The following is a 25246-nucleotide window of genomic DNA, read 5'->3' as shown; positions in this document are numbered from 1 at the left end:
TAATATTCCTAAGAATGAAAAAGAATTATTCAATCGAAGACGCTCGTCTTTGCGGAATACTATTGAGAGAACTTTTGGTGCTTTAAAAGCTCGATTTCAAATATTGAAAGACACTCCTCCATTTTCTTTTAAGGTGCAGACAAAAATTGTCATTGCTTGTTGCATATTGCACAATTATATACGTGCAGAGGATTATAATGATATATTTGATTTGGAAGATGATGATTCAGATGATGAGTTTGGTGGAGGAGGTGATGGGGTTCAATTACGTGCAACGGACGATACAGACAACGATGATAGCGATGGTCTTGTGGAAGAGGATACCCAAGTAACAAGCTTTCGGAGGCCGCGTGCATTAGAATCCACAAGAGCTGCACAATTTCGAGATGACATAGCGACTTGCATGTGGAATGATAACCGATGAGTGTATCTTTTATTGTATTTGAACATGTGTTGTTCTTATGTACTAAACTTGTAATTTGATGATTTTAATGCTAATCACGAACTGCTTATTACAATAAAACTCTATTACATTAGTAATAAAGTTGTATATTTATTTATATATTATATTTATTAAATTTTATTACTATATTAAACTAGATATTTAAGTCTGATAAATAAAATATAGTTACAATATGTATTTGATCAATTGATTAATTTTAATTTTTGGAAATATATTATCAATTAATACTACGCATATTTCGTTTTTAATAAAATAATTCTTTATTTACGCATTATATTTATTTTTTATTTATTGTATTATATTAGTGATTTAATAGTGGTAATATTACGTACAAATATATAGCGTATTAAAGTTATGATTAAATCAATTTTTTCTCTTAAAACATTCATTTTTAGGCTATATTATAATTAATCATGTGCGTATTTCATTGCCTCACGTAATTACTGTATTAATGCATAATAACATATCTAATTCAATTAATAAATATATTCATATATTTGAATTATAATTTAATAAGTTACTCGTGTAGTAATAATGATGGTTTTGCCTAATTTGGAGGATTATGTTATAATTATAAGTGTACTGTACAGGTTTAGGGATTCTCTTGTTTTTTATGTTTTTCTAATTAATGGGCACTATTCACTAGAAACTGTTTTCCTGTACATGAAGGCGTCAACACTAACACTAAATTTTTACCTGTTCTTCGTATACATGACATGACATGATCTTCATATTGGACATGACTTGATCTTCAAGAATCCACTTGGGGCACTAACCCCCCCCCCCTTAAAGTCACAATCTTACCCTTGAGGCTTAATGAAAGAGGGTTATGTGCTGTGGTGAATAAAAGTTAGTTTCCGTCATCCAAATGGTAAATTTTCTTTGAAAGGTTTCCTAGTGATTGTTTATTGTCCGTTAGGCACCGGACGCATTTCGAAACGCGAGTCATCCGACACAGCAACCCTTGCCCCGACAACAACAAAAAGGGAAAATCTCAGGAGAACAATTTTTACCATCTGCCTACTCTCCTGTAATGCTATCTACTCAAGTCGGCTTTACACCCTCCAGTTCGAGTTCCGACTCATCTATTCCCCTCCAATTTTCAGAGAAAGAAGAGAAGATTTCCTCTGGCAATGGTTGCTGAGAAAAACATTTGTTTCTGAGATGCCCCACTCTCACCTGTAAGTCCAATATTTTTTCCAGGCTTTTCATTTCGCTGTTTGCTTCTGCTTCTCCTTTGAGCTTTCATATCTGGAATGCATTCGTCTTCCGGTTTTGCTTCTTGGGTTACTAGGCTCTTGGTCTCGGATTCTACCCAAAATCACTCTCTTTTACAGAATTTTGTTTGATGTACGACTTTTGTTCTGGACATAGGAGTGCGTCAGAAAACTTGATTTGTAGCTAATATATCACCAAATTGCTGTGTACTGATTTACATTTGAGTTGGATTTTAGTTTGCTGTCTATGTTCCTTCTTAAAGCATCCTTCGTCTATAGTTGGTCTCGATTCTCGTGGCCCTTAGCTTGTTAACTGGAGCAGATCGATTAGGAAAACGTTTCCAAACTCAAAGGTTGGACATTAACAAGACCTACTTAAAGCACCTTCAGAAGACATCCAGTTTAGTGAAACCCTTAACCTGATTGTTTAAAAACTCGTTTTGCTGTTATTGTTTGTCAAAAAGTAGTATAGGTTTAATTGCACAATTTTTTGGAGTGAAATGTAACTGCTGACCTTCATTTTTATGCCAGATTATCAGCTGCAATTTCGCCCTGTAATGGCATCCCGAGCATTCTCTCACTGGCCATATGCCATTCTGTCATGCATCGTAGACATCTGCAACCAACTGTGATGCTCCCAAAATATCATATGCTTTTACTCAATAATTTATCACAGGCTTGTCTTGTTTATTCTTTACCCAAACCACAATATTATGAAGCCCTGCAACTAAATTCTAATGAGGAAAATCCACAAGTTTGTGGAGGATCATTATGGCAACCCACGAAAAGTGAAGAATCTTCAGGTGATAAAAGCAGTTCCCTGCAATTGAACGGATTCAATTGGACTCTAACCAAAGGCGCCAACTCTTTGGAATTGATTTCTAATGAAGAATATGAAAGAAGAAGAAAGATTGGTTTAGCAAACAAAGGGAAAACTCCATGGAACAAAGGCAGAAAGCATAGTGCTGGTAATGCAATATTGCTTGCTAATGGCTAAATGAATGGAGATAATATTTTTCTTGTCTAGTTGGCTCTGAAGTTTCCTCCATTGTTAACTCTTTGCACACAATGTATTTCATTACAGAAACCAGAGCACGCATAAAGCAACGGACTGTAGAAGCCTTAAGAGATCCCAAGGTGATGTCATGTAAGAATCAGTTCAAAATGTTTCTTTTTTTTCCTTTGTTTTTCATTCTAGCAACTGAGCACATGGGTTGAGCTTTGTTTAAATGTGAATTGCTGCCTGCAGAGTTGCTCGTAGCAGAATTTCCATGGTTCAACTTCTGTTTGACACAAATATGTAACTAATTGGAAGCTACTGGTTCTCTTTTATATGTTTTCATTCTTTTCATTTTTTTCCTAATTTTCCAGGTCAGGAAAAAGATGTCAGAATGCCCTCGAGCTCACACGTATGGATACTAAACTCCAATAGCTATGTGAGCAATTCTTTCCAAAAAAAAAAAAAAAAAAAGGAAAGACAAGTTAGGCCAAAAAATGGCCAAGTAGACATTACCTGGATTAACAAGACTTGTTGAAGGCTCTCTTTGCCTCTAACCACTCTTGGAGACTTAATCCAAAATTGCTTTTGCAGTGCTGAAAGCAAGGCAAGGATTGGTTTAGCACAGCGAAGGGTTTGGGGAGAGCGCTTGAAGATAAAAAGATTTCAGGGAAAATGTTATTCAATATGGGCCCAGAGCATTGCAGAAGGAGCGCGGAGAGCCAGCTGTGACCAACAGGAACTAGAATGGGGTAGTTATGAGAAAATAAAAGCAGAAATTATTCAGCAACAGCAACAATGCGTGGCAGATAAGGGTAAGGCAAAGGAGATGGCTAAACTGAGAGCTGAGCAAGCGGCCAAAGCTAAGGCAGATAAGATGGAAAAGCTTGCCAAGTTACGCAAGGAGCGGGAAGATAAAAAAAAGGCAGAAGCAGAATTGAAGGCGAAAGTTCGCAGGGAACTGCAAGAGCAGAAACAAAAGTTGGTTGTTTTGAAAAGGTTAAAACTCAAAGCTCGATTAACAAAGGTATGCTAGTGCTTTCAGTTTACTCAAGTGTGCAAATGTCTAGTCTGGTCTTGTGTTTGTCTTGTACTTGATAATCTAGCTGATAGAAAGACACGTTATGCATAAGTAAACAAAAACATAAAGGAAGAATTGAAGCACCGAGTGTTCCTTTACCTTGTACACTTTTCTGTTTTATGTCTGACTAACAATTTTGTCAATGTTGTGCTAAATAAATCAGAACAAACCCATAACTCTCCCGGATGCTGGTGAAAGAAAGGTCATAAATCCTCCCGAGTTCGTCATCGAGGAATGGGATCTAGAGTCGATAAAGAAAGAGAAAATGAGAAGAGAAGTTTCACTTGCAGAACTTATACAGGCAGCCAAGAGCAGAAAACTAGGATATAGCGTGGAGGATTCCAAGCCAGGAAAAACTTAGAGCATTTTTTACCTGAACCAAAGTGTACAATGCTTTAATTTCTGTGCTGGCTACCAGTGTCTTTATTTATGCAGTATTTTTTTCTTAAATAATTTACAATTCTCTTTTGCACCTGACCTGATTTCTGTAAATTATTTGGGTATTCATTGTTTGAGGAAAAGATAATTTAGAATCCAACAAACGCACTCATTAACCGTATACAAAAGATAACTCAACAGATATTGGTCTGAAATCACTGTGTCAATTGGTCAGACTGTTCAAAGCACAAGCTGTATGACTCCTTTCTATATTTGCATTGCTTCCAGACGCTCTCAGTAAAACGTCTATTAGTTACAATAAAACAGGGCCGACACTTTCAATCAATGAGAAGTATAAAGAATGGTATTCAGAAAGTTCATTTATCTCACCATAGGAACTTCAATAGAACTGTTTCTGTGGCAGGTATTTTCAGTAAATTTAATGTTAGAAACCTGGATATCAAAAGAGGGTTCATCACCCAAGTTTTATAGATCAGCATAAATTCTTATACAACAAAAGATTGCAGTGGAGTTGCTTCAAATCTCATCATCCACATCAGTTCCTTCATCCCAGTCCAATTCGTATGAGCTTGCGGCCTTCATAACTTCTGTCAGTCCAGTGAGATCTTCCAAATAATTGGGGTGGTTTATAGCTTGTAAAACAAAGTCTAAGCCTCTTCTTCTGTATTCCGACACCACCTGGAATTTGATCAGTTTAGTTTACAGCTCACTATGTTAATGAAAACAGGTAGCAAAATATCTAAATTGACCTGCCTGTACACAGAATAAACATCAAACATCTGAATATTATGCAAAGGTAAGCCTTGTTTCAACTACTAATTTTCCAGAAATCAAGTGAAGCTAAAGGGTTTGTTTGGAACCCCATGGAAAAGAAAAGAAAAAAAAAGAAAAAAAAATGAGAATTTGACTGTTATTATTGCCAAAAATAGTTAGTGAAAAGGAGAATTTGATCATTATTTCATTTTCACTAACTATTTTTGGGAATAATAATAATCAAAATCTTATTTTCTTTTCTTTTCTAGGGGTTCCAAACAGACCCAAAATGTGTCAAAGCACAAAATAGAGACTCACGATGCTGCTACATGCTGTACAACTGGTAGAGGAGTGACCAATAAGTGTGATCTGAGAGAACTGGGAGAAATTTCCACGGATTTGATGAGGCAAGATACCAAGAGGTTGCTCTCCACTACCACCAAGAGAGTTGGCAATGTCACCTGAAGCATTTATCCTATACAAAACCAAGTCAATCAACATCTCATATCAAACACTGAAAAGCGAGTAAGTTCAAAAATAGTGCTAATACTTTTTCCTTTTTGGGTTTTAGTTTTTGTTCACCTTCATAACAGGTCACGTATACTTATCACTTGTCCAACAGAATATAACAGATCATGCCTTTACCTGTCTGGATGATGTAGAATCCCAACAAGTAATTCTACTGCAAGGGCAGATGCAACAGGCGCAAGACCTGGACGTGTAACTGTGCATTGCTGGTCCAATGTACGATTGGAAGTGGACTGTATGAAAAAATAACCGAAGGTGGAGTCAGCTCCTCATGTATTGTGCTTATCCTTAACTAGACAGTCAATGATCCTGAGGAAGAAAGCTTTCGACTTTTTTTTTTGACGAATCATGAGGTAGTAAGCTGTAATTGGGAGGATACAAGTTTCTTGTAAGAGGATTACATCTATAGGAGCAACAACATCATTGCAGAAGTAACATCCTAATCTATGCGGTCTATCAACATCTTTTATGGATAAGCTGCTCATCCCTAAAGTGTCTTCAGCTTCATCTTTAGTAATAACAGGCCCCGCTCCATGCCGCATGACAAGATAGCTGTCAAACCCTAAAGCAGCTGTAATAGCAATCTGCAAATAGGAGAATATAATCAAACGAGGATTCTTACATCTGAAGGTGTGAATCTGGATTTTCATTTCCTTTTGCCTATTTATCATCAGCTCATCATCATAGAGGATCAGTTGGATGAGAAAAAGGACTGCTCCTAACTAAATAATAAGTTTGTTACATAATATTTTTAACTATAACATTATAGAACAAGTGAATGGTTTATATTCAAGGAAAAAATAATTTAAATAAAATGACTACCTTATTTGAATTTGCACAAAGAAGTGTTGGGAGCCAGCGGCTTTCCCTTGTGTCAGTTAACAAGAAAATCACATCATGGGAAGCAATCAACTTTTCAAGACGTGTACAGTCTTCCAGAACCTTAGCTGATTCCTGGGGAGGAATAGGATGGCCAGGCATTGGTATCGACATAGCAATACCATCTGCTTCCTACAAAAAGACACCCATGGAGTACAATTAACTTGCCCCTTTTGGTCAAAACAAGAAAAATAAAATAAAAAATAGAATTCAAAAGTTTACCACAGCTGGAAATATGCGTTTAAGACTCTTGACTGCTGCAAGTGATTTTAAATCACCACCATTGTGACAATCATCAAATGTATAAAGAGACTGCCTCAATGGATTAGACATGGCCACTCGGCCATTGTCGAGTAAAGTGATTTTGCGGATTCCCCAAGCCTGAGGAAGATATTGATTAGAGAGAGAAAGAGGGAGAGACAGACAGAGACAGAGACAGAGAGTACTGACCATAAGCATACGAGCAACTTGGCAACCAAGAGTACCAGCTCCCAAGAGCAGGCACTTACAATTGGACAAAAGATCTAAGTTAAGCGATGGCAAAGTGCGCCACCTCATGAGCTTTAAGTTTAAGCCTGCAGAAAATTCTGCTGACCTGCAAATCTTTCCTATGAGTAATGCAATACCAAGAAAGAAAAAACTAGCTCTCTAATAAATTGACAGTCGTGGATTACATGATAGGATCCATCGATTGTGCAAGGCTTACACACATGGGTCCAGACTTTCCTCCATTTACCTCCCACCCCATGGCACTAGGGATAGATTCAGGATCTTTCCAGCCTAAACAAAATAAGTAATTGGATCAAGCAAACCAAAGTCTTAAAAGCTTAAGAAAGAATACGAGCTCAAACAGAAAAAGAGAAATTACCCATTTTCTGCATTTTTAATACCTTCAGGTACCTGAACCAAGGCTTCACCAACAAGAGAAAGTCCCAAATCTGCTAATCCATATTTCTCCCGGTAGCAGAAGAAGTTTATTCTAGTGATCCTCCATCTCAAACGAATAAGTGCAAGGAAGTTGCAGAGAGGCCAACCTGGATTTGTTTGATGGTTGCTTGGATCATAAAATCCAAACAACAACTGCCAGTACCAGGGTCAGAGGAAAACAAAAACCTAAATTACAAATTTTGATAAACAATAATAATGATTAATGATAAAAATTATAGTAATAATAATAAGAAGAAGAATAACAATACAACAATACTATAATCATAATAAAATTAATTTAATATTAATATAATAACGAAAGTACTTCTACTAATTATTGCAACAATTGAGAATAACAGAAATGGATTCAAATCCATATATAAAATAAAAAAAATCCACATAGGCTAGGAACACCCACTTTTAAGTTTTACCATTCAATTCATAGCTAGTAGTTTAGATTAAATGCATAATAACTAGCACACTTTTACCGTTAATTAGATTTTACTCAGGGGAAATGTTTTTCCCTTGTCCTATGTGCCACAGCAGATGACGATACAGTTTTTTTTTCTTTTAACTTTTTGATAGTACCAATGATATTTACAATGATAAAGTTCTGATGATATTTATCCATTTAAAAGAGTGAGAGAGGGCTGAATTCAAGTCCAACCAACTTTGGCTGCACCCACCCTCATTCTTCCTTAGAAAAGCTGCATTATGTACAAGAATGTCTTTACTCAAAAAAAAATGTACAAGAATGTCATTTACTTTATAATATTGTAACAGTACTATTATCATAATTTATCATTAAGAATGCTAAAAATAAGAAAAAAATCTAAAATGAACATCAACAACTAATGCAAGAGATAGGAAAAAGAAAAGTATAATAAGAAGAAATTAAGTTTTACGTCACTTCAAACTTGATAGTTAAATTAAAATTTCGGAACATAGATAGACTTAGATTCATAAACCTTTGTCCTATACATAGAGTATATAAAGATAGATAGATAGATAAATATGAATATAGATAAACACACATTATCCGCACCAGACATCAAAATTAAAACGACAAACCTTTCCATCGTCATGTTGACAGTGTTTCCAGTCCTTGAGAGGTCTAACAGTGGCCTGTGAATTTGATGCAATTGTAATCAGAAAGAATGGCACTTCTGCAATGGACATTAACAATTTAGTTGTAAGCATAAGAAAGAAAGCTCAACTTTTCTACAAAAGTAAGACTTTTTTACCCATGGTTGCACTTGAACGGCGCCATTCATTGCAAGCTGCTGATACAGATTCCCCCTACCCAGAAATCAATATTAGAATTGCCTAAATAATAATCCATATCCAACCTTATATTGAGGAAAATTCATGTTTTGGCACCTCTGCCTGACTAAACCACTGCATAGCTGGTCGAAGATCAACTAACGTTGCAGGAGGATCAAGCATCAAAGCGGGAAAGGCAAACCAGTAATAGAAGTTCCACTTTTTGAGGTCTGCAAAAGAGATCAGAAGGAACCTTGATAGAGTTTCAGGTTCCTCTTCAGCTCTCCCTGAGTAGATGTCCTCCCAAATCTAGATTCCAACAAAAAAAAAAAAAAAAGGAGAATCTGAGAGAAACATTAACCTGATTTTCTGTAAATGTGTTTTCTTCCTCTTTCTCTCATCATTTTTTTCAATTTTTTTTTTTTTTTGGATAGATATTTTTTGATAGCCAAGGAAATGCAGGGCAAGCGAGTTAGATACAACACATGCTTCCTTTAGAATAAGAATGAAAATATTTCATCCAAAGTACCTTTTTCGCTTCAGTCATCAGCAAAATCTGCTTGTCGAGTGCATGAAAGCTTTCCAGAGTATTTGTATTGTAAAGGATGCCTGGAATAGAGCATCTATTCCGGTTGCCTCGACTAAATTCTGATGTTGAGGATTGTTGATTCAGGTCAGATGGTAAAGATTCTGCTAAGAGCATCAGACGATTTGGGACTTTTGCATGTGAACATGGTGCATAAAAACCTGCAAATGAAACAAAGTAAGCCTTTTACAAGAACAAAAATCTATCATAATTGAATGGTTCCATGATAACAACATATGACAAAGGTGAAACTCAGTCAAGCTGAAAGTTGCATTACAAAAATGTACCTGCCATCTTATCCCTGTTCAAGTGGTGAGCAACAATTTGACGTGAGGAAAAAATAACTATAGGAGAGAAACTGTCTCATTGCTTGACCAAAAGACAATAGCATACCGAAGGAAACTTAAGAACAGGACTCTCTCTCAAGTAGCTTCGGTTTGTGTCTTATTCTTATTTTTTCTTGTATACTTTTCCAACATAGCGAAATTTCTCTCCGGTTCTCCCTGTGGATGCAAGGAGTCTTGCCAAACCACATCAATCTTGGCATCTCTTGTAGGCGGTTATCTTGGATCTTATGCTACTAATTCATTTTCCTTATTTTCAATTATATCTTTGCAACTATTGTTATTGCAATTGTTCGCATAGGCCTCTCTACAGTGAAAATCTCTACTCTCTATAACCAAAAATAAAAATAAAAAAGGGAATTGAGAAATAGTTTCAGTAATTAAGCACATAATATTGCAATATTTAGATGTGATAACAAGAAGATTTTTGGCATTTAAGTTGCAACAATTGATTACTGTGTATTTGTTGACAAGCTTCACTAAGATAGGCTTGCCAGAAAAAAATCACTCATTATGGATCTGCCAGAAAATGGAAGAAGATAGAACTTTTCCCACTCGCTGGTTTGCAATGAAAATGGCAACGAAAAGAGATGAAATACAAAGAAAGTAGAGCACAAGAGAGGACTCCAAGTAGCAACTCACTGTTTACTAAACTTTATTTGTCCGCTGCTGGTAAGGCAGAACCTTTGATAAACAATAAATTCTCAAAAGATGAAAGGAATAATAGATAGAGTAACAATAGTAAAATAAGAGTTAAACTTATTTAGATTAAACAGATTTTCAAACATCCGGATTGTTTTAAAAGTCATAATCATTCCAACAAAAGCTCATTTTCAGCAGTTCCCGTCTATTCCGTATTAGAATCTGGTCCAACATACTGTGATGCGGGAGCCAAAACTTTGAACCCTGCTTATCTGTGTCCCATGTGCATGGTAGACATGGATGGCAGTGATTAATCAGTAGATGTTCCAAGATTAAACAGTCCCTTTCGCCAATTAGACTCTTCGAGTAGACTCATACTTTTTTGAGATATTCTATAGAAAGGAACCACTAATCGTTAAATGATAGACGCCAGATACATTTAATTTCCGCATCTCTGAAAAATCTCAGAGCATGTCATCACAATCTAATTAACTTTGAAGCTTTCAGTTACATTACAATTTTCCTTTATTATTTATCTTGGAAACAGGATAAAGGCTTAGAAGCAACTTCTACGATCAGTGACAACGGGAACTTCAACATCCAATACTATTTGGTGTTAAGCACCATCCCAGGATTCGCTTCCGTCCTAAACTCATTCCTAGTCCAAAAATCAACAACCATATCTGCTAACATCTCTCACATCCCAAAAGAGGCCGGCATTAATTGACATCAGAATTTAGAAGTAGCCTTTTTAATACAAGTTTTAGAATAGTTTCACAAGGCAAAAAACTGTCAAAAGCGCAAAATTCTGGAGAGAAAAGTTTCGATTTTTATGGTATTAAAAATGCAAGATAATTCATTGCCTATATAATGCAGACTAAATTCAGCAGAAGAAAAGACACCAAAACCCAATAAATAAAAGTTGAGAAGACGATCTACCGGTGATTTCAATTGGCGACTCGTCTAGCTGTAAGGAGTCTAACTTGAGGGAAGATAACTTTCTCCAGAATCCTTCCTGGACGATGCTCTGCATCTGGGCGTAACGGAGAATTCGCCCTCCAGTCAGATTTGAAGAAGGGGAAGCTAGGCTTTTTTCGCTCCTCGACATATTTACAAGTATTTTTGCTCGTCTGCAGCACTACTCGTTTGCGTTCGACAGGCAGAAGATGGAATTAGGCGTTATATGCTTTCTTTCTCGTTCCCAAACACGAAAGAGTCGTCACCGAGATTTTTTTTTTTTTTTCTAATACTGATATTATATTTTCTATACGTCAAGAACACTTAAATAAAATAAAATAAAATAAAATAAAATTTTAACTATTATTATTTTTAAAAAATAGTTAGTAAAAAAAGAATTTAATCATTATCTTATTTTTATTAATTATTTTTTTAAATAATAATAGTCAAATTCTCATTTTTAATGAATAAAAGGGTAAGAAAAACAAACTGAACAATTAGTAGCAAACGAATATACAATGTTCAAAATATATACAAAAAAAGGAACCAAAAGTTAAGCACATTGGTCTAGCTCAAATAACATGGTACCCTATGGAATACACCTATATCAAACAAAATCTAGTATCTTCTAGTTGTGTGAGTAATAGCTCGCTTAGCAAGAATGGTAGATACTTATGTCATGGGATTGGCAATCTAGAGGATATTAATAAATATTTAAAATTATTAATGATGTACATTAAGTATACCTTGTAACTCAATCCTGAAGGAATTTTTTGGTAGTATATTTGTTTCAAGACAGTTCAAATGGTACAAAAAGGGACAAGCAGCTCATATAAAAAAGCACACCAGTTGTCCACCATAGTAGCACCATATGATCCTGACAAGAGAGCTCGGCACAACAAGCAAGGCAGAGCCGTCTAACTAGACATGCCTCGTTCAATTGAACATGAGAAAGAAAAGGCTCAATTAAAGTTCTTTCACCCAAATGATCAAATTGCTAGCCCAATGAAATCAAGAAGGAGAGAAGAAGAAAACAAGACCATCCAAAGTAGGCCTTCCAACTGGATTACCCCTATTTGATCAGATATGAGAGAGAAAAAGTACTATAAACACTTGTTCACCCTATCATGGCTGAGTTGAAGATTAGTAAGTGGCTTATTGAAAGTTCACCAACAAGACCAAGACTGATTGAATGACAAACGAAAGGAAAACTACTGTAAGCATACGTTTGACCAGCCAATACAATGAAGCCAAACATCCAAAAGAGAAGAAAGATGCATCTAAAGAAGATTGTCTGAATGGTGTGTTTTAGAAAAAAAAAAAAAAGAGGCTTGGATTCCAAAATATATAAGTGCCCTACCTATTCCCAAATCTCTCTTGCTCTCCTCCCTCTCCTAAAATCCATACTTCCCCCTCTCTCTCCTTTTCTCTCCTTCTTTGCCTCTCTCCCTCTCTTCCTTTGTCCTTCTCTCCCCCTTGCCTAGAAGCTTTCTTGTTTCCTTCCTCCAAGGTCCCCATGTGGTCCCTCTTGTCCCACGACCCCTTGTCAACTCTTATAATCCCTTTCACTATCCCATCAAGCCTCTTTTATTAGGAATTAAACGCCCTAATTCAAAACTAACGAGAGTAATAATAATAAACGTGAAAGAAGGGAAAAAGAAGCACGAAATAAAGACAACAAGATTTATAAAGGTTCGCATCAATGTGAGACTACGTTCTATCTTTTGCTGTTGTAGTAATCCACTATGAAGATAAAATAGTTTACAAGAGAAATCGCACACTTACACATGTTTCTCTCTAACCTCTCGAGTTGCAACTCTAGACGCTCCTCGGATTAAGATCATCAAACCCTAATAGTGGTGCCACTCAATTATAAAGAGAAAATTAGGGTAACCATGATAAGAGTAAAATTCTCAAACTGCCTTTAATGAAATAAAAATTAATATATCGTGGACCGAGCGGGGGCTTCGCCCCCACGGCGACCCAACCGTGAAGGTCGATCCACGACCAACTCAGTGTATGACATTAATTAGGCTGCACAACTTAACATCTTCGATGAAGACATTCCACTCACACACAAATTCCAATTTTTTTCCAAGACATCCAGCCACAGTTCCCTTATTGAAAGCTGAAAAAGATAGGACCTTGACGAGGTTTCTCTCAAAACTCCACACAAAGTCTCTATCTAATCTAAGAGAATAAGCAAAACAAGTGAAGACTTTTCGAAAATTTAGTGAAATTGAATGTTTCATTTGAAATGGAAATGAAAAAGGAAATGCAAATTAGAACAAAGTAAGAAAATAATGTATGGGAAATGAAAAAACCCATAAATCTAGAATAAATAGTAATACATGAAAGTGAGACGCATATGTTGTTGGAATAAAGAAGATTATCAGGTATATAAGTACTCCAAATCAATGCCTGAAGCAATAGCTAGACATAAGAGAATAACATGCATAATCTTCAAGACGTGCATGCATAGGAACATGGTGTTGACGCAGCCCACAAACTTAAATCATCCAACCATCAATTCCAGAAATTAAAACACAAACTTAATGCTGGTTAAAAAAATGTGAAATTAGACCATGATCACACTTCAGCCTTGAATTTAGATTGATAAACACACATAATATAAGATTTTTCCAAAGATATTCTTCAAAACCCTAACTTAGGATTTTTCCAAAGAGCACGATTTTTTTGAACGAGACAATATGGATTCCAAAACGAAATTTGGATAATCTAGACAAGATTTTTTTATGAACCAAAACATGAATTAAGGATATAAGAAACTTATCTGGGATTTAGACCTTGCTGGAATTTATAAAACAACACCTTTCCTTATTCAAAAACATGTCTTTTCTTCCTTCACTTGCTGGGAAATTTGTCTCATTTGTATACTTCAATCACTTTTGAGCAGATTTGATTGACAACCCTGGGATCCCTGCTCTGATACCACGTTGAATTTTAGTGTTGCGTACTTAGAGGGTTTAGGGTTTAAGAAAAGAGAGTGTAAAAAGGAGAAGAGAAGAAAAGAGAGAAGAGACAACTCGTGTGAGAGAAAGAGAGGTGAGAAAAGAGAGAATTAAGGCTCGTCCCCTTGAGCCCTCCACCTTGCTTCCTATTTATAGATGATAGGGCTTGTAGCCTTAATACATGAGTAAAATAAATAATATTATTTTATACATAATTACATCTCATGTCATTCACTCACTTAATTACGTACAATGTCTCTATTTCCTTTACCAATGCTAACACAGAATAAAGGGCCATGTCATCTACAGTGAGTGAACTATTATGGCTTAAGCCGGTAATGTAGAACTTGAGTTTAAAATAACTAAGCCCATATTGGTGGCCCAAGTGGCTTCTTAAGAAGGGGACGAATTGAGAATTTCAAATTAAAAGCTTAACTTAGGTGTGTAATAGAAATCATGCAATATATCAAATTCAATGTAAAGTAAACATTCATACACCATAAGAGACAAGAATTTTTCTTAATGATGTTCCCCTATTGTTATTCACTACCCAAGAACCCTTGGGAAATTCCACAATTCAAAGCCCCAATAGCTAGAATTACACAAAGATTTTGGCTCATTAAGCCACATGTAGTTCATTGCATGTTTTTTAAAAATACAACCTCCCCAAGAGATTGGCTAGAATCTAGCTCTAGCTAGCCCTTCTATTTAGATTAGATACGTTCTAGATTAACCTTTCACACAATAAAATCAAAGAAAGAAAAAAATCACTTACACCCAATACATGGGGAGTACCTTCTCCTTGAGAGATCCAAGTTTCCACTTTTTTTCAGCACAATGAGAATGTATAGGAGTTTGACTATGTGAAATGCAAGGAATAGGAAAAACAAAGAGTAAAGGATGTGCAAGGTTGTAGCTCTCTTTCATTCAAAAGCACTTTAGAGAAGATTTGTAAGACTTAGAGTATAAAGGCTTATGGATTTGCCGATAACTGCTCATTGACTTCTCTATGTGAGGTTTGGTGGATGTGACTTATTGATCAATAGACTGATCGATCAATACATTAATATTGGTCCTTTAAGTTGATCGATCATTACCAGGGGATGATAGATCAATCAGAATTCCCTCTAATAGTGCAATGTAAGTATGATCAATCAAAGTATTTCATATGATAGATCATGTTTTATGTCCCTAAGTGGCAAGATTCTATGTGATCGATCAATCATGAGGGATGATTGATAATTCCATGTATTTTTTGCTTGCTTGTATAGGATTGATCGATTAATCCAAATGGGATGATTGACCATGCTTTATAGAATGAAATGGTCATGTTATGGATCATCGATTAGTCGACTATGGTTGATTGATCATGCTTTATAAGCTAGGCCTGAGCACTTCTAGATGATCGATTGTTGGCAGATGTTGTTTGATCATTTCCCTTGCTAGTTCAACTAAGGTAACTTTTAAAGCAAACCCTTCAATCTCATCCCACCACTTTTTAGAATGTGTCATTCAGTTGATTCTCACTCAGTTGTTTGATCTTCATTGGTTGCCTCTTTCTCATTTCAACTTCATTTAAATAGGTCATCTAGTCTATTCAGTTAAGGACTTTGTACTTTGTGTCTCCTCTAGTCCATTTGAAATCAATCAATCAACTTTCTTTAGTACCCCTTCTTTTTCAGGCCATCATACACCTTCTTCATCCAGTTATTTCACCATACAACTTCCAACAAAGACTTTTTTGTCTTCAATCGTTTGGTCAAGTCATACTCAGCTGGTTGGCCTTCATCAAATCCTCAATGTTCGGTCAATCCAACTTGAATGGATAAAATTCTTTGTCATTCATTTTTTACTTCTTTACATGGATCCTTCTCTAGTTGGAAAACTTGTTTTCTTTCTTATTTTTATTTTTATTTTATTTTTTATTTTCTTCTTCTTCATTAGGGCTTTTGTTCTTTTGCTTTGATTGGATGACCTTCTATACTTGGTCTTGTTTTCTTTAATGGGGTTTGCTTTCTGAACATGTTGACCTCTCCTTCTTGGTCAAGCTACTAAGTTGTTTGGACGATGAATTTTTTTTCATGAGTTGCTTGCTCCCCTTTTGTACAGGTCATAGGGTCAGTTTTGTGCAAATCAAACGAGTATGCTACCAAAAAATTCATTTCAAAGAATTTTTAGCTGCAAGTCATTCTTAATGCACATTATTAATAACTTAAATGTTTGTAATCATCAAAATTATCTCAATGAGGATCTTAAGACCAACATACCTTGACAACATAGAAGATGACCAAACAATGAAGAGCAATGACTTTCCAAGTTTGTTTATCAGAGTCTCATATTTGTTTCTTTCTTATCTATTTTTTTAAATTTGATCATGGTTAATTACAAATTTGCTCCACAAAAGTTGATCATGTTTATCTTTTACCTATTATTTTGAGCTTTTCAGATTGTTACCTCATGTTCTAATTGATAGTGAAGAGAAATTTCCCATTCCCGATCGTTATTGCTGGAAGAGGAGGATTATTCATGGGTGACAACTAACCTTTCTATCCTAGCTACTCCAACCTATAGGAGAAGAGTGTTTTTCATCGGTGTAACTGAGCCTATTTCAGATTTTTTTCTCCTGGTTACTATTGCTAGAAGAAAAGAATGCTAATCATCAATGAAAAGGTTCTCTTCGGTTTTCACTCAAATCCCCTATCCAAGGAAAGATAGAGAGAGACAGAGAAAGAGGGAGAGGACTGAAAATGGGTCAGATCCGGGTTAAGACCTTCTAATCCTATCCAAATAAATTTTAAATGGGTTGGATTCAAATTTGGACGTCTTTCTAGCAAGGTGGAGCAGCTTCTTGCTTATCCAAAACACATTTGAAATTTGGGCTTAGTGTGAAAATTACAAAGAGATCAAATGGAGATCGAACTGTTTCAGATATAGATATAGATAATTTTTACCTGGGTTGGAACTTAAACTTATCTAAAGCTTGATGTGCAACCGTGAATCATCCTTATCTGCTTATCTTTACTCGTTGAAATCAAAACTGAAACCGGATAAACATTCTAGGGATTACTTGTTTGAAATATATCTCAAGGTGAGCCAAACGTGAGCAATGTATCCAGCGCACAGAAGGAAGCCATAGGCGAGTGATCGCAGGAAACCAGACCCTGAAGACGTCTCTGGAAGACGCAACAGCTGGAAAGACCGAAAATGGCGACAGTAACTTGGGGTGGCCAGTTTCATCATTCCTTGAACAAACCAAATGCTCTTGCACCAAACAAACACTCCTAGTCTCGTGAGATTGCTGGTTTATCTGATCAATTCCTGAATTCGACCCTTTTTTAAGGTTTGAAAGTAGTCCAAGTTGGATTCGCTCGGCGGCTGTTACTCTCGGTACCAATCTTTCTTTCCCAAAGTAGGAAAGCTATGAGAAGTTATACACGGAAAAACTCAGTGGGAACTCCATCAACCATCTCAGAGGCTAATTCTATGTTGCCTTCGTCAACAGAAAAGGTGAGGTTGGGGTTAAGAGTTGATGATTGGACAGCTCGCGGCACCTTTTCTCGCTTAATGCTCGTGATTTTTTTCACCCTGTTCAGAGGCTTCCTACTATTTAGCTCGTGGAAAGAGAAAGGCAGATGAAAACAAGGTGGAAGGAAGCCGGATCAGAGTTTGGTAGTGCGGTCTAACGTGGATTTTCTCTTTTACGTTCTTGTCCACTTGGGTGTTTTAATCAAGTGCGGCACCGTGACACAGTCCTCCCCGTCCGCCATTACACGAAAAGCTTACCCTGTAAAAGTTAAAAAGGAGGGGGACCCAAGATTGCAGAAATCCAGGAAGCCATGCATACCGATTAAGAAAATAATATCAAATGGAAATTGTAGTTGCCATGGTCTACGGTGGTGGAGGAAGACATGTGACCTCGCCAGAGGTTAGAGACAGAAACTGTTGAGGAAGCATTTGTTATCAAGTAGATCACCGGGAATCCGACGCATGTGCTGTGTATCGACGGTCGGGACTGGTACGTCCGTTTCCCGGCATGCGAAGACTTCGAATCCAGGACTTGTCTCCAGGGTTTAATACGCCTAGCTAACTGAAAAATTACTTTCGTATGAAACGAACATCTGAACTAACAATTAAGGTATCGTGTTAGGTTTTTTTTTTGGTATTCAAATCCACTTTTTGCTTCTTTACCGGATGTTAAAGTATCAACTAGGAATATATTCAGTTCAAGTTTGGCAGGGATGATGGGACTTTATTGTGCCGTCGTCTCGGTTCTACCTTGGTTGAAAACTAGTAGTTTCATGACAGATGTAGATTTACGAGTTGGAAGATACATTTATGGGTTCAGCTCTGCCCTATAAATAATACTCTTTTGAGTCGAACTCTGTGTTTCAGGCTTTTTGTTAAAAAAATTCCGCTAAGATTTTTTATTGAAAACAGTGTTTCTGCATGTGATGTCTGCGATCACTGCGCTCATTGTCTCATCTTCGTCTCTTTAAATCCTTCTACTAATTAGTCTCCTTGAAGGAGACCTAGACCTCTGTGAATCTCTCGAAATCTCTTCCTTGTTCACGTGGTTGTTGAAAAACATGTCCAATTCTACCTGGTTCTCCTCCTCCTCAATCAAGCTTCGATTCTTCACCAGAGTAAGGCGATTCTTGCAGAATAAGACATGCAAGAGCCATGAGTCTGGTGAAAAGGCGAAAGCGGAGGAGTTGGTGATGGAAAGAGGGAAGGATATTGAAGAAGCGTCTGTTCTGCTGCAGAGATCGGTGAAGAAACTTCACTTTGGAGATTGGGAAGAGAAGGAAATTGCCGCCAAGGAAATTTCAAGATTGGCTGCAGAGGATTTACGGACAAGGAAGTCGCTTGCAGCTCTCGGGGTAATACCTACTCTGGTTTCTATGCTGGATTCTGATGTCGCCGGTCACCGGATGTCGGCTGTTCGGGCATTAATCGAGCTCTCTGATGGTACTCAAACGTAAGTAATTTACTTTGGTCATTTACGCACTTTTTCGTAAATTTCTTCAGGTATGAAAATCTATAATCTATATGATATGGTGTGAATTATGGGACCGATTTGCAGCCATGGGCATTCAGAACTCCCCCTCCATTAACGAACCGGCTGTTCCAATATTAGCAGTGGACGGCAAAAAGGACGGAGCAGTTTTTTTTTTTTTTTTTTTCAATTTTTTCTCGGTGCGAACTCAGCTTGATGCGATAGATTGAGACAATTTGAAAGTGAGAAAATGAAGCGGTACCCACCATGTTCGCCGTCGCCCGGTGGATCTCCCCCAAGAGGGAGGATTGCCCCAGTTCACCGACTCATACATGTACAGGTCGACCCTGACCTAACGAATAGGCGAGTAGCACAGAAGCAGTTAATGAAAACTTCGTCCCCCACAGAGTCCCAGCTTTAGTTCCTAACCATGCCCGCCAAGTTGGTTAGACATTGACTTTGATGAACTTGTTGTTCTGAAAGATTCATCAGTACATCCGTCTACCCTTTTTGGCTTTTTAGTTGGTTCTTCAGGTAGAGGACGCCAACTTTGACAAACTAATCGCTCCATTATTTCAACAAACTTGTAGTTGACAGATAATATAAAAAAATGCCTTCAACAACCCACTTGCATGGAGAAGATCCTCAGACTAGGAAGGTTTTAATGGCTGATATTTGATTTTTGTTGTTAATTAAACAAAAAAAGTGGGCATTCGTTGATATCTTTTGTTTTGTAATTTCAGCAACAAGTCTGCCATTGTCGATGCCGGAATCTTTGCAAGGTTGTCACAGCTATTCAGGAACCGGGAAGAATCGGACACAGAGGATGTCGTCTCGCTTCTCCTCTCTCTTTCCTCTCTCCCCAGCTCCCAAATCTCTTTCCCCACCGCCGACATCCTTCCATTCCTCGTCGGAATTCTCGATTCTGGGGATACCGAAGAAACGAAACTGTCATGCCTGGACATTCTCTACAACCTCTCCACCGTACTAGACCACACAAGTGCTCTCGTCTCGAGTGGCATCGTGCAAACACTTATAAGATTCTCGTCGGATAAAAATACTACGGAAAGAGCATTGGCGATTCTTGGGAATTTGGTAGTGTCAATGGCGGGGAAGGAAGCCATGGAAACTCATCCCTCTGTCCCAAATAATATTATAGAGATTTTGACTTGGCATGATAAGCCCAAGTGCCAAGAACTAGCTGCTTACATATTGATGATTCTAGCGCATGGGAGCTCCGTGCAAAGAGAGAAGATGACCCGATTAGGTATAGTTCCTGTTCTTCTGGAGGTTGCGCTGCTTGCTTCTGCTCTGGCCCAGAAAAGGGCTTTAAAGATACTACAATGGTTCAAAGACGAGAGACAAATGAAGATAGGAGCGCACTCGGGGCCGCAGACGAGAAGGGTTCCTGTCTTGACAGGTTCCCCTGTGAACCAGAAGGAGATTCAAGAAGGACGGCGAGCGATTAAGATGATGGTGAAACAGAGTCTTGATAAAAATATGGAATCAATTATGAGGAGAGGTAATGTTTCGCAAGATCCTTCCAAATTAAAAGGCTTGATTGTTAGCTCGAGTTCAAAGAGCTTGCCTTATTAACGATTCCATGAACTGCTTCTGTTATATACTTAATTGTTCATGCTTCGTGGAAGCTGTACATTCGGCAAACTCTTACTCAAAAAAAAAAAAAAAAAAAGAAGATTAATGAGAATTTGGACTGTCATTTTGTTCGTCTCCTTGCTCTTTGGATTAGGGAAACCCTTTTTAGATTAGGGAAAGACTCAGATAAAGATTTGTTTGGCAAGAGCTATACAAGGAAAAAGTGAAAAGTTGACTTTATCATAAATCAAACACAAAATTCCACTAAAACTTCATTGGAAAACAACCTCCTCATACTAAAAAGTCATAAACAATGTACAAAATGATAATACCTATACTTAGTGAACATTAAATATTGATATATTACTTCTAAGTTAAATGTAATATTTATTAATCATTTATACCATGGAATAATTATTGTAAAAATGATTGCAACTAAGTGTCCAAAGTATATTACCTGCTGAACATTTGGGACTTACGATTTGCTACTACAGGGTAGAAGTTCTTAGGAATTTTCAATAGTTATAAATCAAGTTATCCTAGTCTTGATTGATTTACAATCACAATGATTTCTTATTTATTAATTCAAGAACAATAATGTCCATTAAAAGACAAATATTACAATCAACATCAATAAAAAAGGTTACACTCAGTTGAATTTCTGGAAAAGAGATACTTCACTGACTTATTCATAACTAAGGACTTATCTTTAAGTGTTAGAGTTTGGGTGTAACTGGGATAATGGTAGTTTAATTGTAATCGGGTTTTACTACTTTCCTCTATTATAAATAGAGGTTCATATACTCTGATTACAAAAAGTCAATGAAGTATTTCTCTTTTTTATAAATTCAACATGATATCAGAGCTAGTTATGTGAGTTGACTCGGTCAACCCACAAAGATAATGTGATCCTTTTTCTAATCTATTATCTCTAGCAGTTTAGGTTCGTATCTATCTTTGTTTTTCTCTTTTCAATCCCTATACCCATTGTTTGCTTTACGTTTTCACTTCTGTACTGAGTTTTTAATATTGCATATTATATATTGACAGAGTTTTATTATGAGAATCATCTTCTTCTCTATTTTGTTTACTACTGAATCGCTATTCTACTGCGAGGAGGTTTCTGGTTCTCCGTGTCTCCAGCCTCCCGCACCTGGCATGAGAGCACAAGCTCAGCCTTGAGAGTACGACTATTTTTGCTTATTGAAGGGAATTTACTCTCAGATCCAACAAGTCCGTTGTACTAAGTATATCTCTGCTGGTATCTTCATCATTCTCATCAATCCAGTATAGAGCCAACGCAGATTACTGAATCTTGCTCGTCTCTTCGCTGGGCTATCCTCCATCCCGTTATGTACTGATAGAACTTGCTAGATCGAATTGGTATGACACAACTATCTTTAGAAATTTTTTTTTGCCAAGTCATCCTACCATTTTTGTTGCTCCATTAACAGAGGAAGGTTTTCTTCATTGTTGTTATGTATTTTTCCAACTTCATTCGGAAACTCTGTTGGATTGATTTTTCATTCAAAAAGTTCTCGAAAACTCTCAGCTGGTGACTGTTGTCGAGAGCTGAATTGGTTTATTGCCAAGTGGTTTCTATTTTTGGAAGATCAAGTCTCTGCTCGCTGAATTATCTATCGTCTGAGTTGTTGTCTCGTGATGGTAATGCCAGTTGGGTTGCCGTTTTGGGAAGATGAAGATGCTGGTCTTTCCTTTGCCAGCTTCGGCAACAACTCGCCTGCCTTCTCTGGTTTTATCCCACTCTGTTTGGTGTCGTTGGGAAGAAGATGGCTTTGCCAAATTACATGTTTAATCCTACACTGAGCCCAACTCGGACCAGACCCACCCAAGTTAACCTAGCGAATCTGCTAACCTGAGGTTGCTTCTGTTTTGTTGAGTCAACTCGGTCCAGGTCAACCCAGGCCTTGGTCAACCTCACTTAGCCCACTTATTTTCTGCCTCGGTTATACATGTTCATGTCCTGAGTTCTATACATATTTCTTCAGCGACTCGGTTATATTAGTCTACTATTTGACTTAGTTCAACTCAGTTATCTATCTCTGGCTGAATTATCTTGGATTATTACTTAGTTCCAACATACTATTTTGTGCAACTTCCTTATTTACTAATGGACTCGTTGTGGACTATTTCATGTGTCTTTATTACTCTTAAGGACTTTCATTATTTACGCATTATCTACTACTATACTACTGCAAATTTGGTACATGTTATTTGGGCATTGGCCCATTTTCGCTGTTGCTATTGTGTATATTTGATTGAGACATTATTTCTGAAGAAGAACTCCTCAGTTGCTTGCCTTAGGTTCATTATTTGCTGACTATTGTCGGCATTGATTCGTCTGATGTAGAATTTGAATTTCTTAGAAAAGTAAAGCACATGGGGGACTTAGCATCTTATCTTACTCTTTACCCATTACCCATTGGTTATTTGGCAGCTTTTCACGTACCATCCTTTATTTGTCTCTCACATAACCCTTTGGGCCAACCTCTCGTGTATTGCTTCGATTGGTTTACATTTAAACACACACACACACACGCGCGCGTGTGCATATATATATAAGTGTTTTAAGTCTATTGAGACTTTTTATATGTATCCGTGGGTCTTTTATCGCCGTCTTGTGATTGACAGGTATTACCCACTTATAACCCATTTCTACCTTCGATGCCCGATGTTGGGACACTGTGATGGAGGAACTTATTACTACATCTATGTTATTTGTTTCAAGCTGAGATCATTGTCATTACCTCCCTACTTGAGGGGGGAGAAGTAGAAAAAGAAATACAAGAAAGAGGTATTTTATTCCATAAAGTTTTATGGGACCAAAATATTCAAGAAAGAGGGAGCACAAAATAAGAAGTTTTTACATCTATGAAGAATTGTATTTGTCAAGAATTTTTTGTCAGCAAAAGAAAATTGAAGACCAAGAATCCTTTTCACTGCAAGCTGAAGTTATAAACTTCACCTTGAGGGGGAGTGTTGAAGAAAAAATATGGAAGATTCTTACATGACTCACAATAAGAAGTCTTACGAAGCCACAATTATTATGGAAGGAGGTCTCATAGAAGAGTTTCATTTTAAAGGTGTTTTAGTTATGTTACTCTTCTATTTATATTAAATTATTTAATTATGCTAGGACTTATATTTAATTGTCAGAGTTTGGGTGTAATTAGGACAAGGGTATTTTAATTGTAATTGGACTCTACTACTTTCCTCTATTATAAATAGGGGCTCATGTACTTTGATTACAAAAACTCAATGAAGTGTTTCTCTTTTCCATAAATTCAACAACACAATATGGGAGAAGAAAATTATTTCTAGCCGTATGACAAAGCTCCATACACCAGTCAAAATGGTCATAGTCTGAAACATACTCCTCTCATTTTTAAAGGCAAAAAACGACTCAACTTTAAGGCTTAACAAAGAAACTACACTTTTTAAGGGTGGCTCAAACACAAATTACCTCTTGGGTGAAAAATAAAAGACTTGACTTGAGCTGGATGTTGGACACACTCCTATACTTTTTAGGTATTAAGTGTAGGCATTGCTCTGAAGTGATAAAAACACAAGATGATCAACAAAATAAATACTAGAGGAAAATAATTTTAACTGGAAGGAGGTGACTAGGGGTGGCATCGAGCTAAGCTGAGCCCGAACCTGCCTATGTTCGATCTGAGCTTCGAGCCGAACCTCGTCTCGAGCCTAAAATTGTTATCGAGCTCGAGCCCAAAAATTTTAATCGAGTTCGAGCTGAGCTTCAGCCGAGCTCGAGCTTCAACATACATGTAAATTTTTTCAAAAAATATATATAAAATTATGCATATATTTTACATAAAATTGGGCATGACCTCTACATAAAATTGGGATAACCTATATATGTAATACATGTATAAGATTGGGCATGACCTCTACTTAAAATTGAGTATAATCTATGTATATAGTACTTCTATAAAATTCGGTATGACCTCTACTTAAAATTGGGCATAATCTATGTACATAATACTTGCATAAACACTCCATAAAATTGTCTATACATTCCGTAAAAACTCCATGAAATTGTTTATACACTCCATACACTCCATAAAATAGTCTAAACACTCCATACATTGCATAACATTATGAATAAATTCCATACAACAATCAAACACAACAAAATTAAATGAAATATCACTATCAATTTACAATCACCCAAATAAAACTATAAATTCTTTAAATAAAATCATATTACTATTATAGACTTACTAGAAAATTACAAGAAATATTTTAAATTTTTCTTAGGAAAGTTAAATGGACCTCTTTTGCCTTTTCTAAGGAAATAAATAAAAATTAATAATTAATCTAATATATTATTATACTTATCGATAAATTTTTAATCAAATAAAATGTCAAACACAAAATTGCTATGAAAATTGCCTCATGCTGAAAGTATTATATCATCAACTGTCAAATACTTATTCAAAAATTTTCTATACGGTTTTCTAGCCCATCTTGGCAAGAAAGTCTTACTTAGAAAATTATATATTTTTTAAAAAAAAATTATAATTAAAAAAATATTTTCAAAAAACATGAGGTACTAATGGTCCCTATATTTCTACTAAAAATGTCTTTTCAACATTTATTGAAAA

General features: G+C 36.5%; 3 protein-coding genes across 3 annotated transcripts; 2 read left to right on the top strand and 1 right to left on the bottom strand.

Moving 5' to 3' along the window:
* The first annotated feature begins 1372 nt into the window (after positions 1-1372).
* LOC137960530 (uncharacterized) lies at positions 1373-4232 on the top strand. Its single transcript, XM_068808180.1, has 6 exons — positions 1373-1644; positions 2212-2648; positions 2765-2817; positions 3052-3089; positions 3272-3704; positions 3922-4232. Exons 1-6 carry the CDS (start codon positions 1628-1630, stop codon positions 4117-4119), a joined length of 1176 nt encoding a protein of 391 aa, XP_068664281.1. The 5' UTR covers positions 1373-1627; the 3' UTR covers positions 4120-4232.
* A 259-nt stretch (positions 4233-4491) lies between these two features.
* Positions 4492-11222, bottom strand: LOC137960520 (ubiquitin-like modifier-activating enzyme atg7). The gene is made up of 14 exons (XM_068808170.1): positions 11019-11222; positions 9037-9254; positions 8625-8816; positions 8489-8543; positions 8316-8410; positions 7208-7397; positions 6992-7097; positions 6768-6912; positions 6540-6698; positions 6261-6449; positions 5840-6022; positions 5556-5671; positions 5229-5385; positions 4492-4835 (listed from the first exon to the last, which is right to left on the bottom strand). The coding sequence occupies exons 1-14, from the start codon at positions 11185-11187 to the stop codon at positions 4674-4676; spliced, it is 2136 nt and encodes a 711-aa protein (XP_068664271.1). The 5' UTR covers positions 11188-11222; the 3' UTR covers positions 4492-4673.
* Positions 11223-18516: 7294 nt separating this feature from the next.
* LOC137960513 (U-box domain-containing protein 45) lies at positions 18517-20710 on the top strand. The gene is made up of 2 exons (XM_068808159.1): positions 18517-18986; positions 19748-20710. Exons 1-2 carry the CDS (start codon positions 18595-18597, stop codon positions 20598-20600), a joined length of 1245 nt encoding a protein of 414 aa, XP_068664260.1. The 5' UTR covers positions 18517-18594; the 3' UTR covers positions 20601-20710.
* The last annotated feature ends 4536 nt before the right edge of the window (positions 20711-25246 follow it).

This window comes from Aristolochia californica, unplaced genomic scaffold (assembly GCF_029961685.1).
Source record: "Aristolochia californica isolate CCGP_79_NKW_82.1479 unplaced genomic scaffold, dmAriCali1.0.hap1 SCAF_1, whole genome shotgun sequence".
In the NCBI taxonomy this organism is placed as follows: domain Eukaryota; kingdom Viridiplantae; phylum Streptophyta; class Magnoliopsida; order Piperales; family Aristolochiaceae; genus Aristolochia; species Aristolochia californica.
This window is presented reverse-complemented; position numbering and strand designations above follow the sequence as displayed.

Bases quoted from the DNA above. Each gene is read 5' to 3' on its own strand.
- LOC137960530 (XM_068808180.1), top strand. The intron at 3,090-3,271 runs GTATGGATACTA...TTGCTTTTGCAG, and splicing joins GAATGCCCTCGAGCTCACAC to TGCTGAAAGCAAGGCAAGGA. The intron at 3,705-3,921 runs GTATGCTAGTGC...TAAATAAATCAG, and splicing joins TCAAAGCTCGATTAACAAAG to AACAAACCCATAACTCTCCC.
- LOC137960520 (XM_068808170.1), bottom strand. From the start codon at position 11,187: ATGTCGAGGAGCGAAAAAAGCCTAGCTTCCCCTTCTTCAAATCTGACT. The intron at 5,386-5,555 runs GTAAAGGCATGA...GGTTTTGTATAG, and splicing joins ATTCTACATCATCCAGACAG to GATAAATGCTTCAGGTGACA. The intron at 4,836-5,228 runs GTGAGTCTCTAT...ATCAAATTCCAG, and splicing joins GTACAGCATGTAGCAGCATC to GTGGTGTCGGAATACAGAAG.
- LOC137960513 (XM_068808159.1), top strand. From the start codon at position 18,595: ATGTCCAATTCTACCTGGTTCTCCTCCTCCTCAATCAAGCTTCGATTC. The intron at 18,987-19,747 runs GTAAGTAATTTA...TTGTAATTTCAG, and splicing joins CTCTCTGATGGTACTCAAAC to CAACAAGTCTGCCATTGTCG.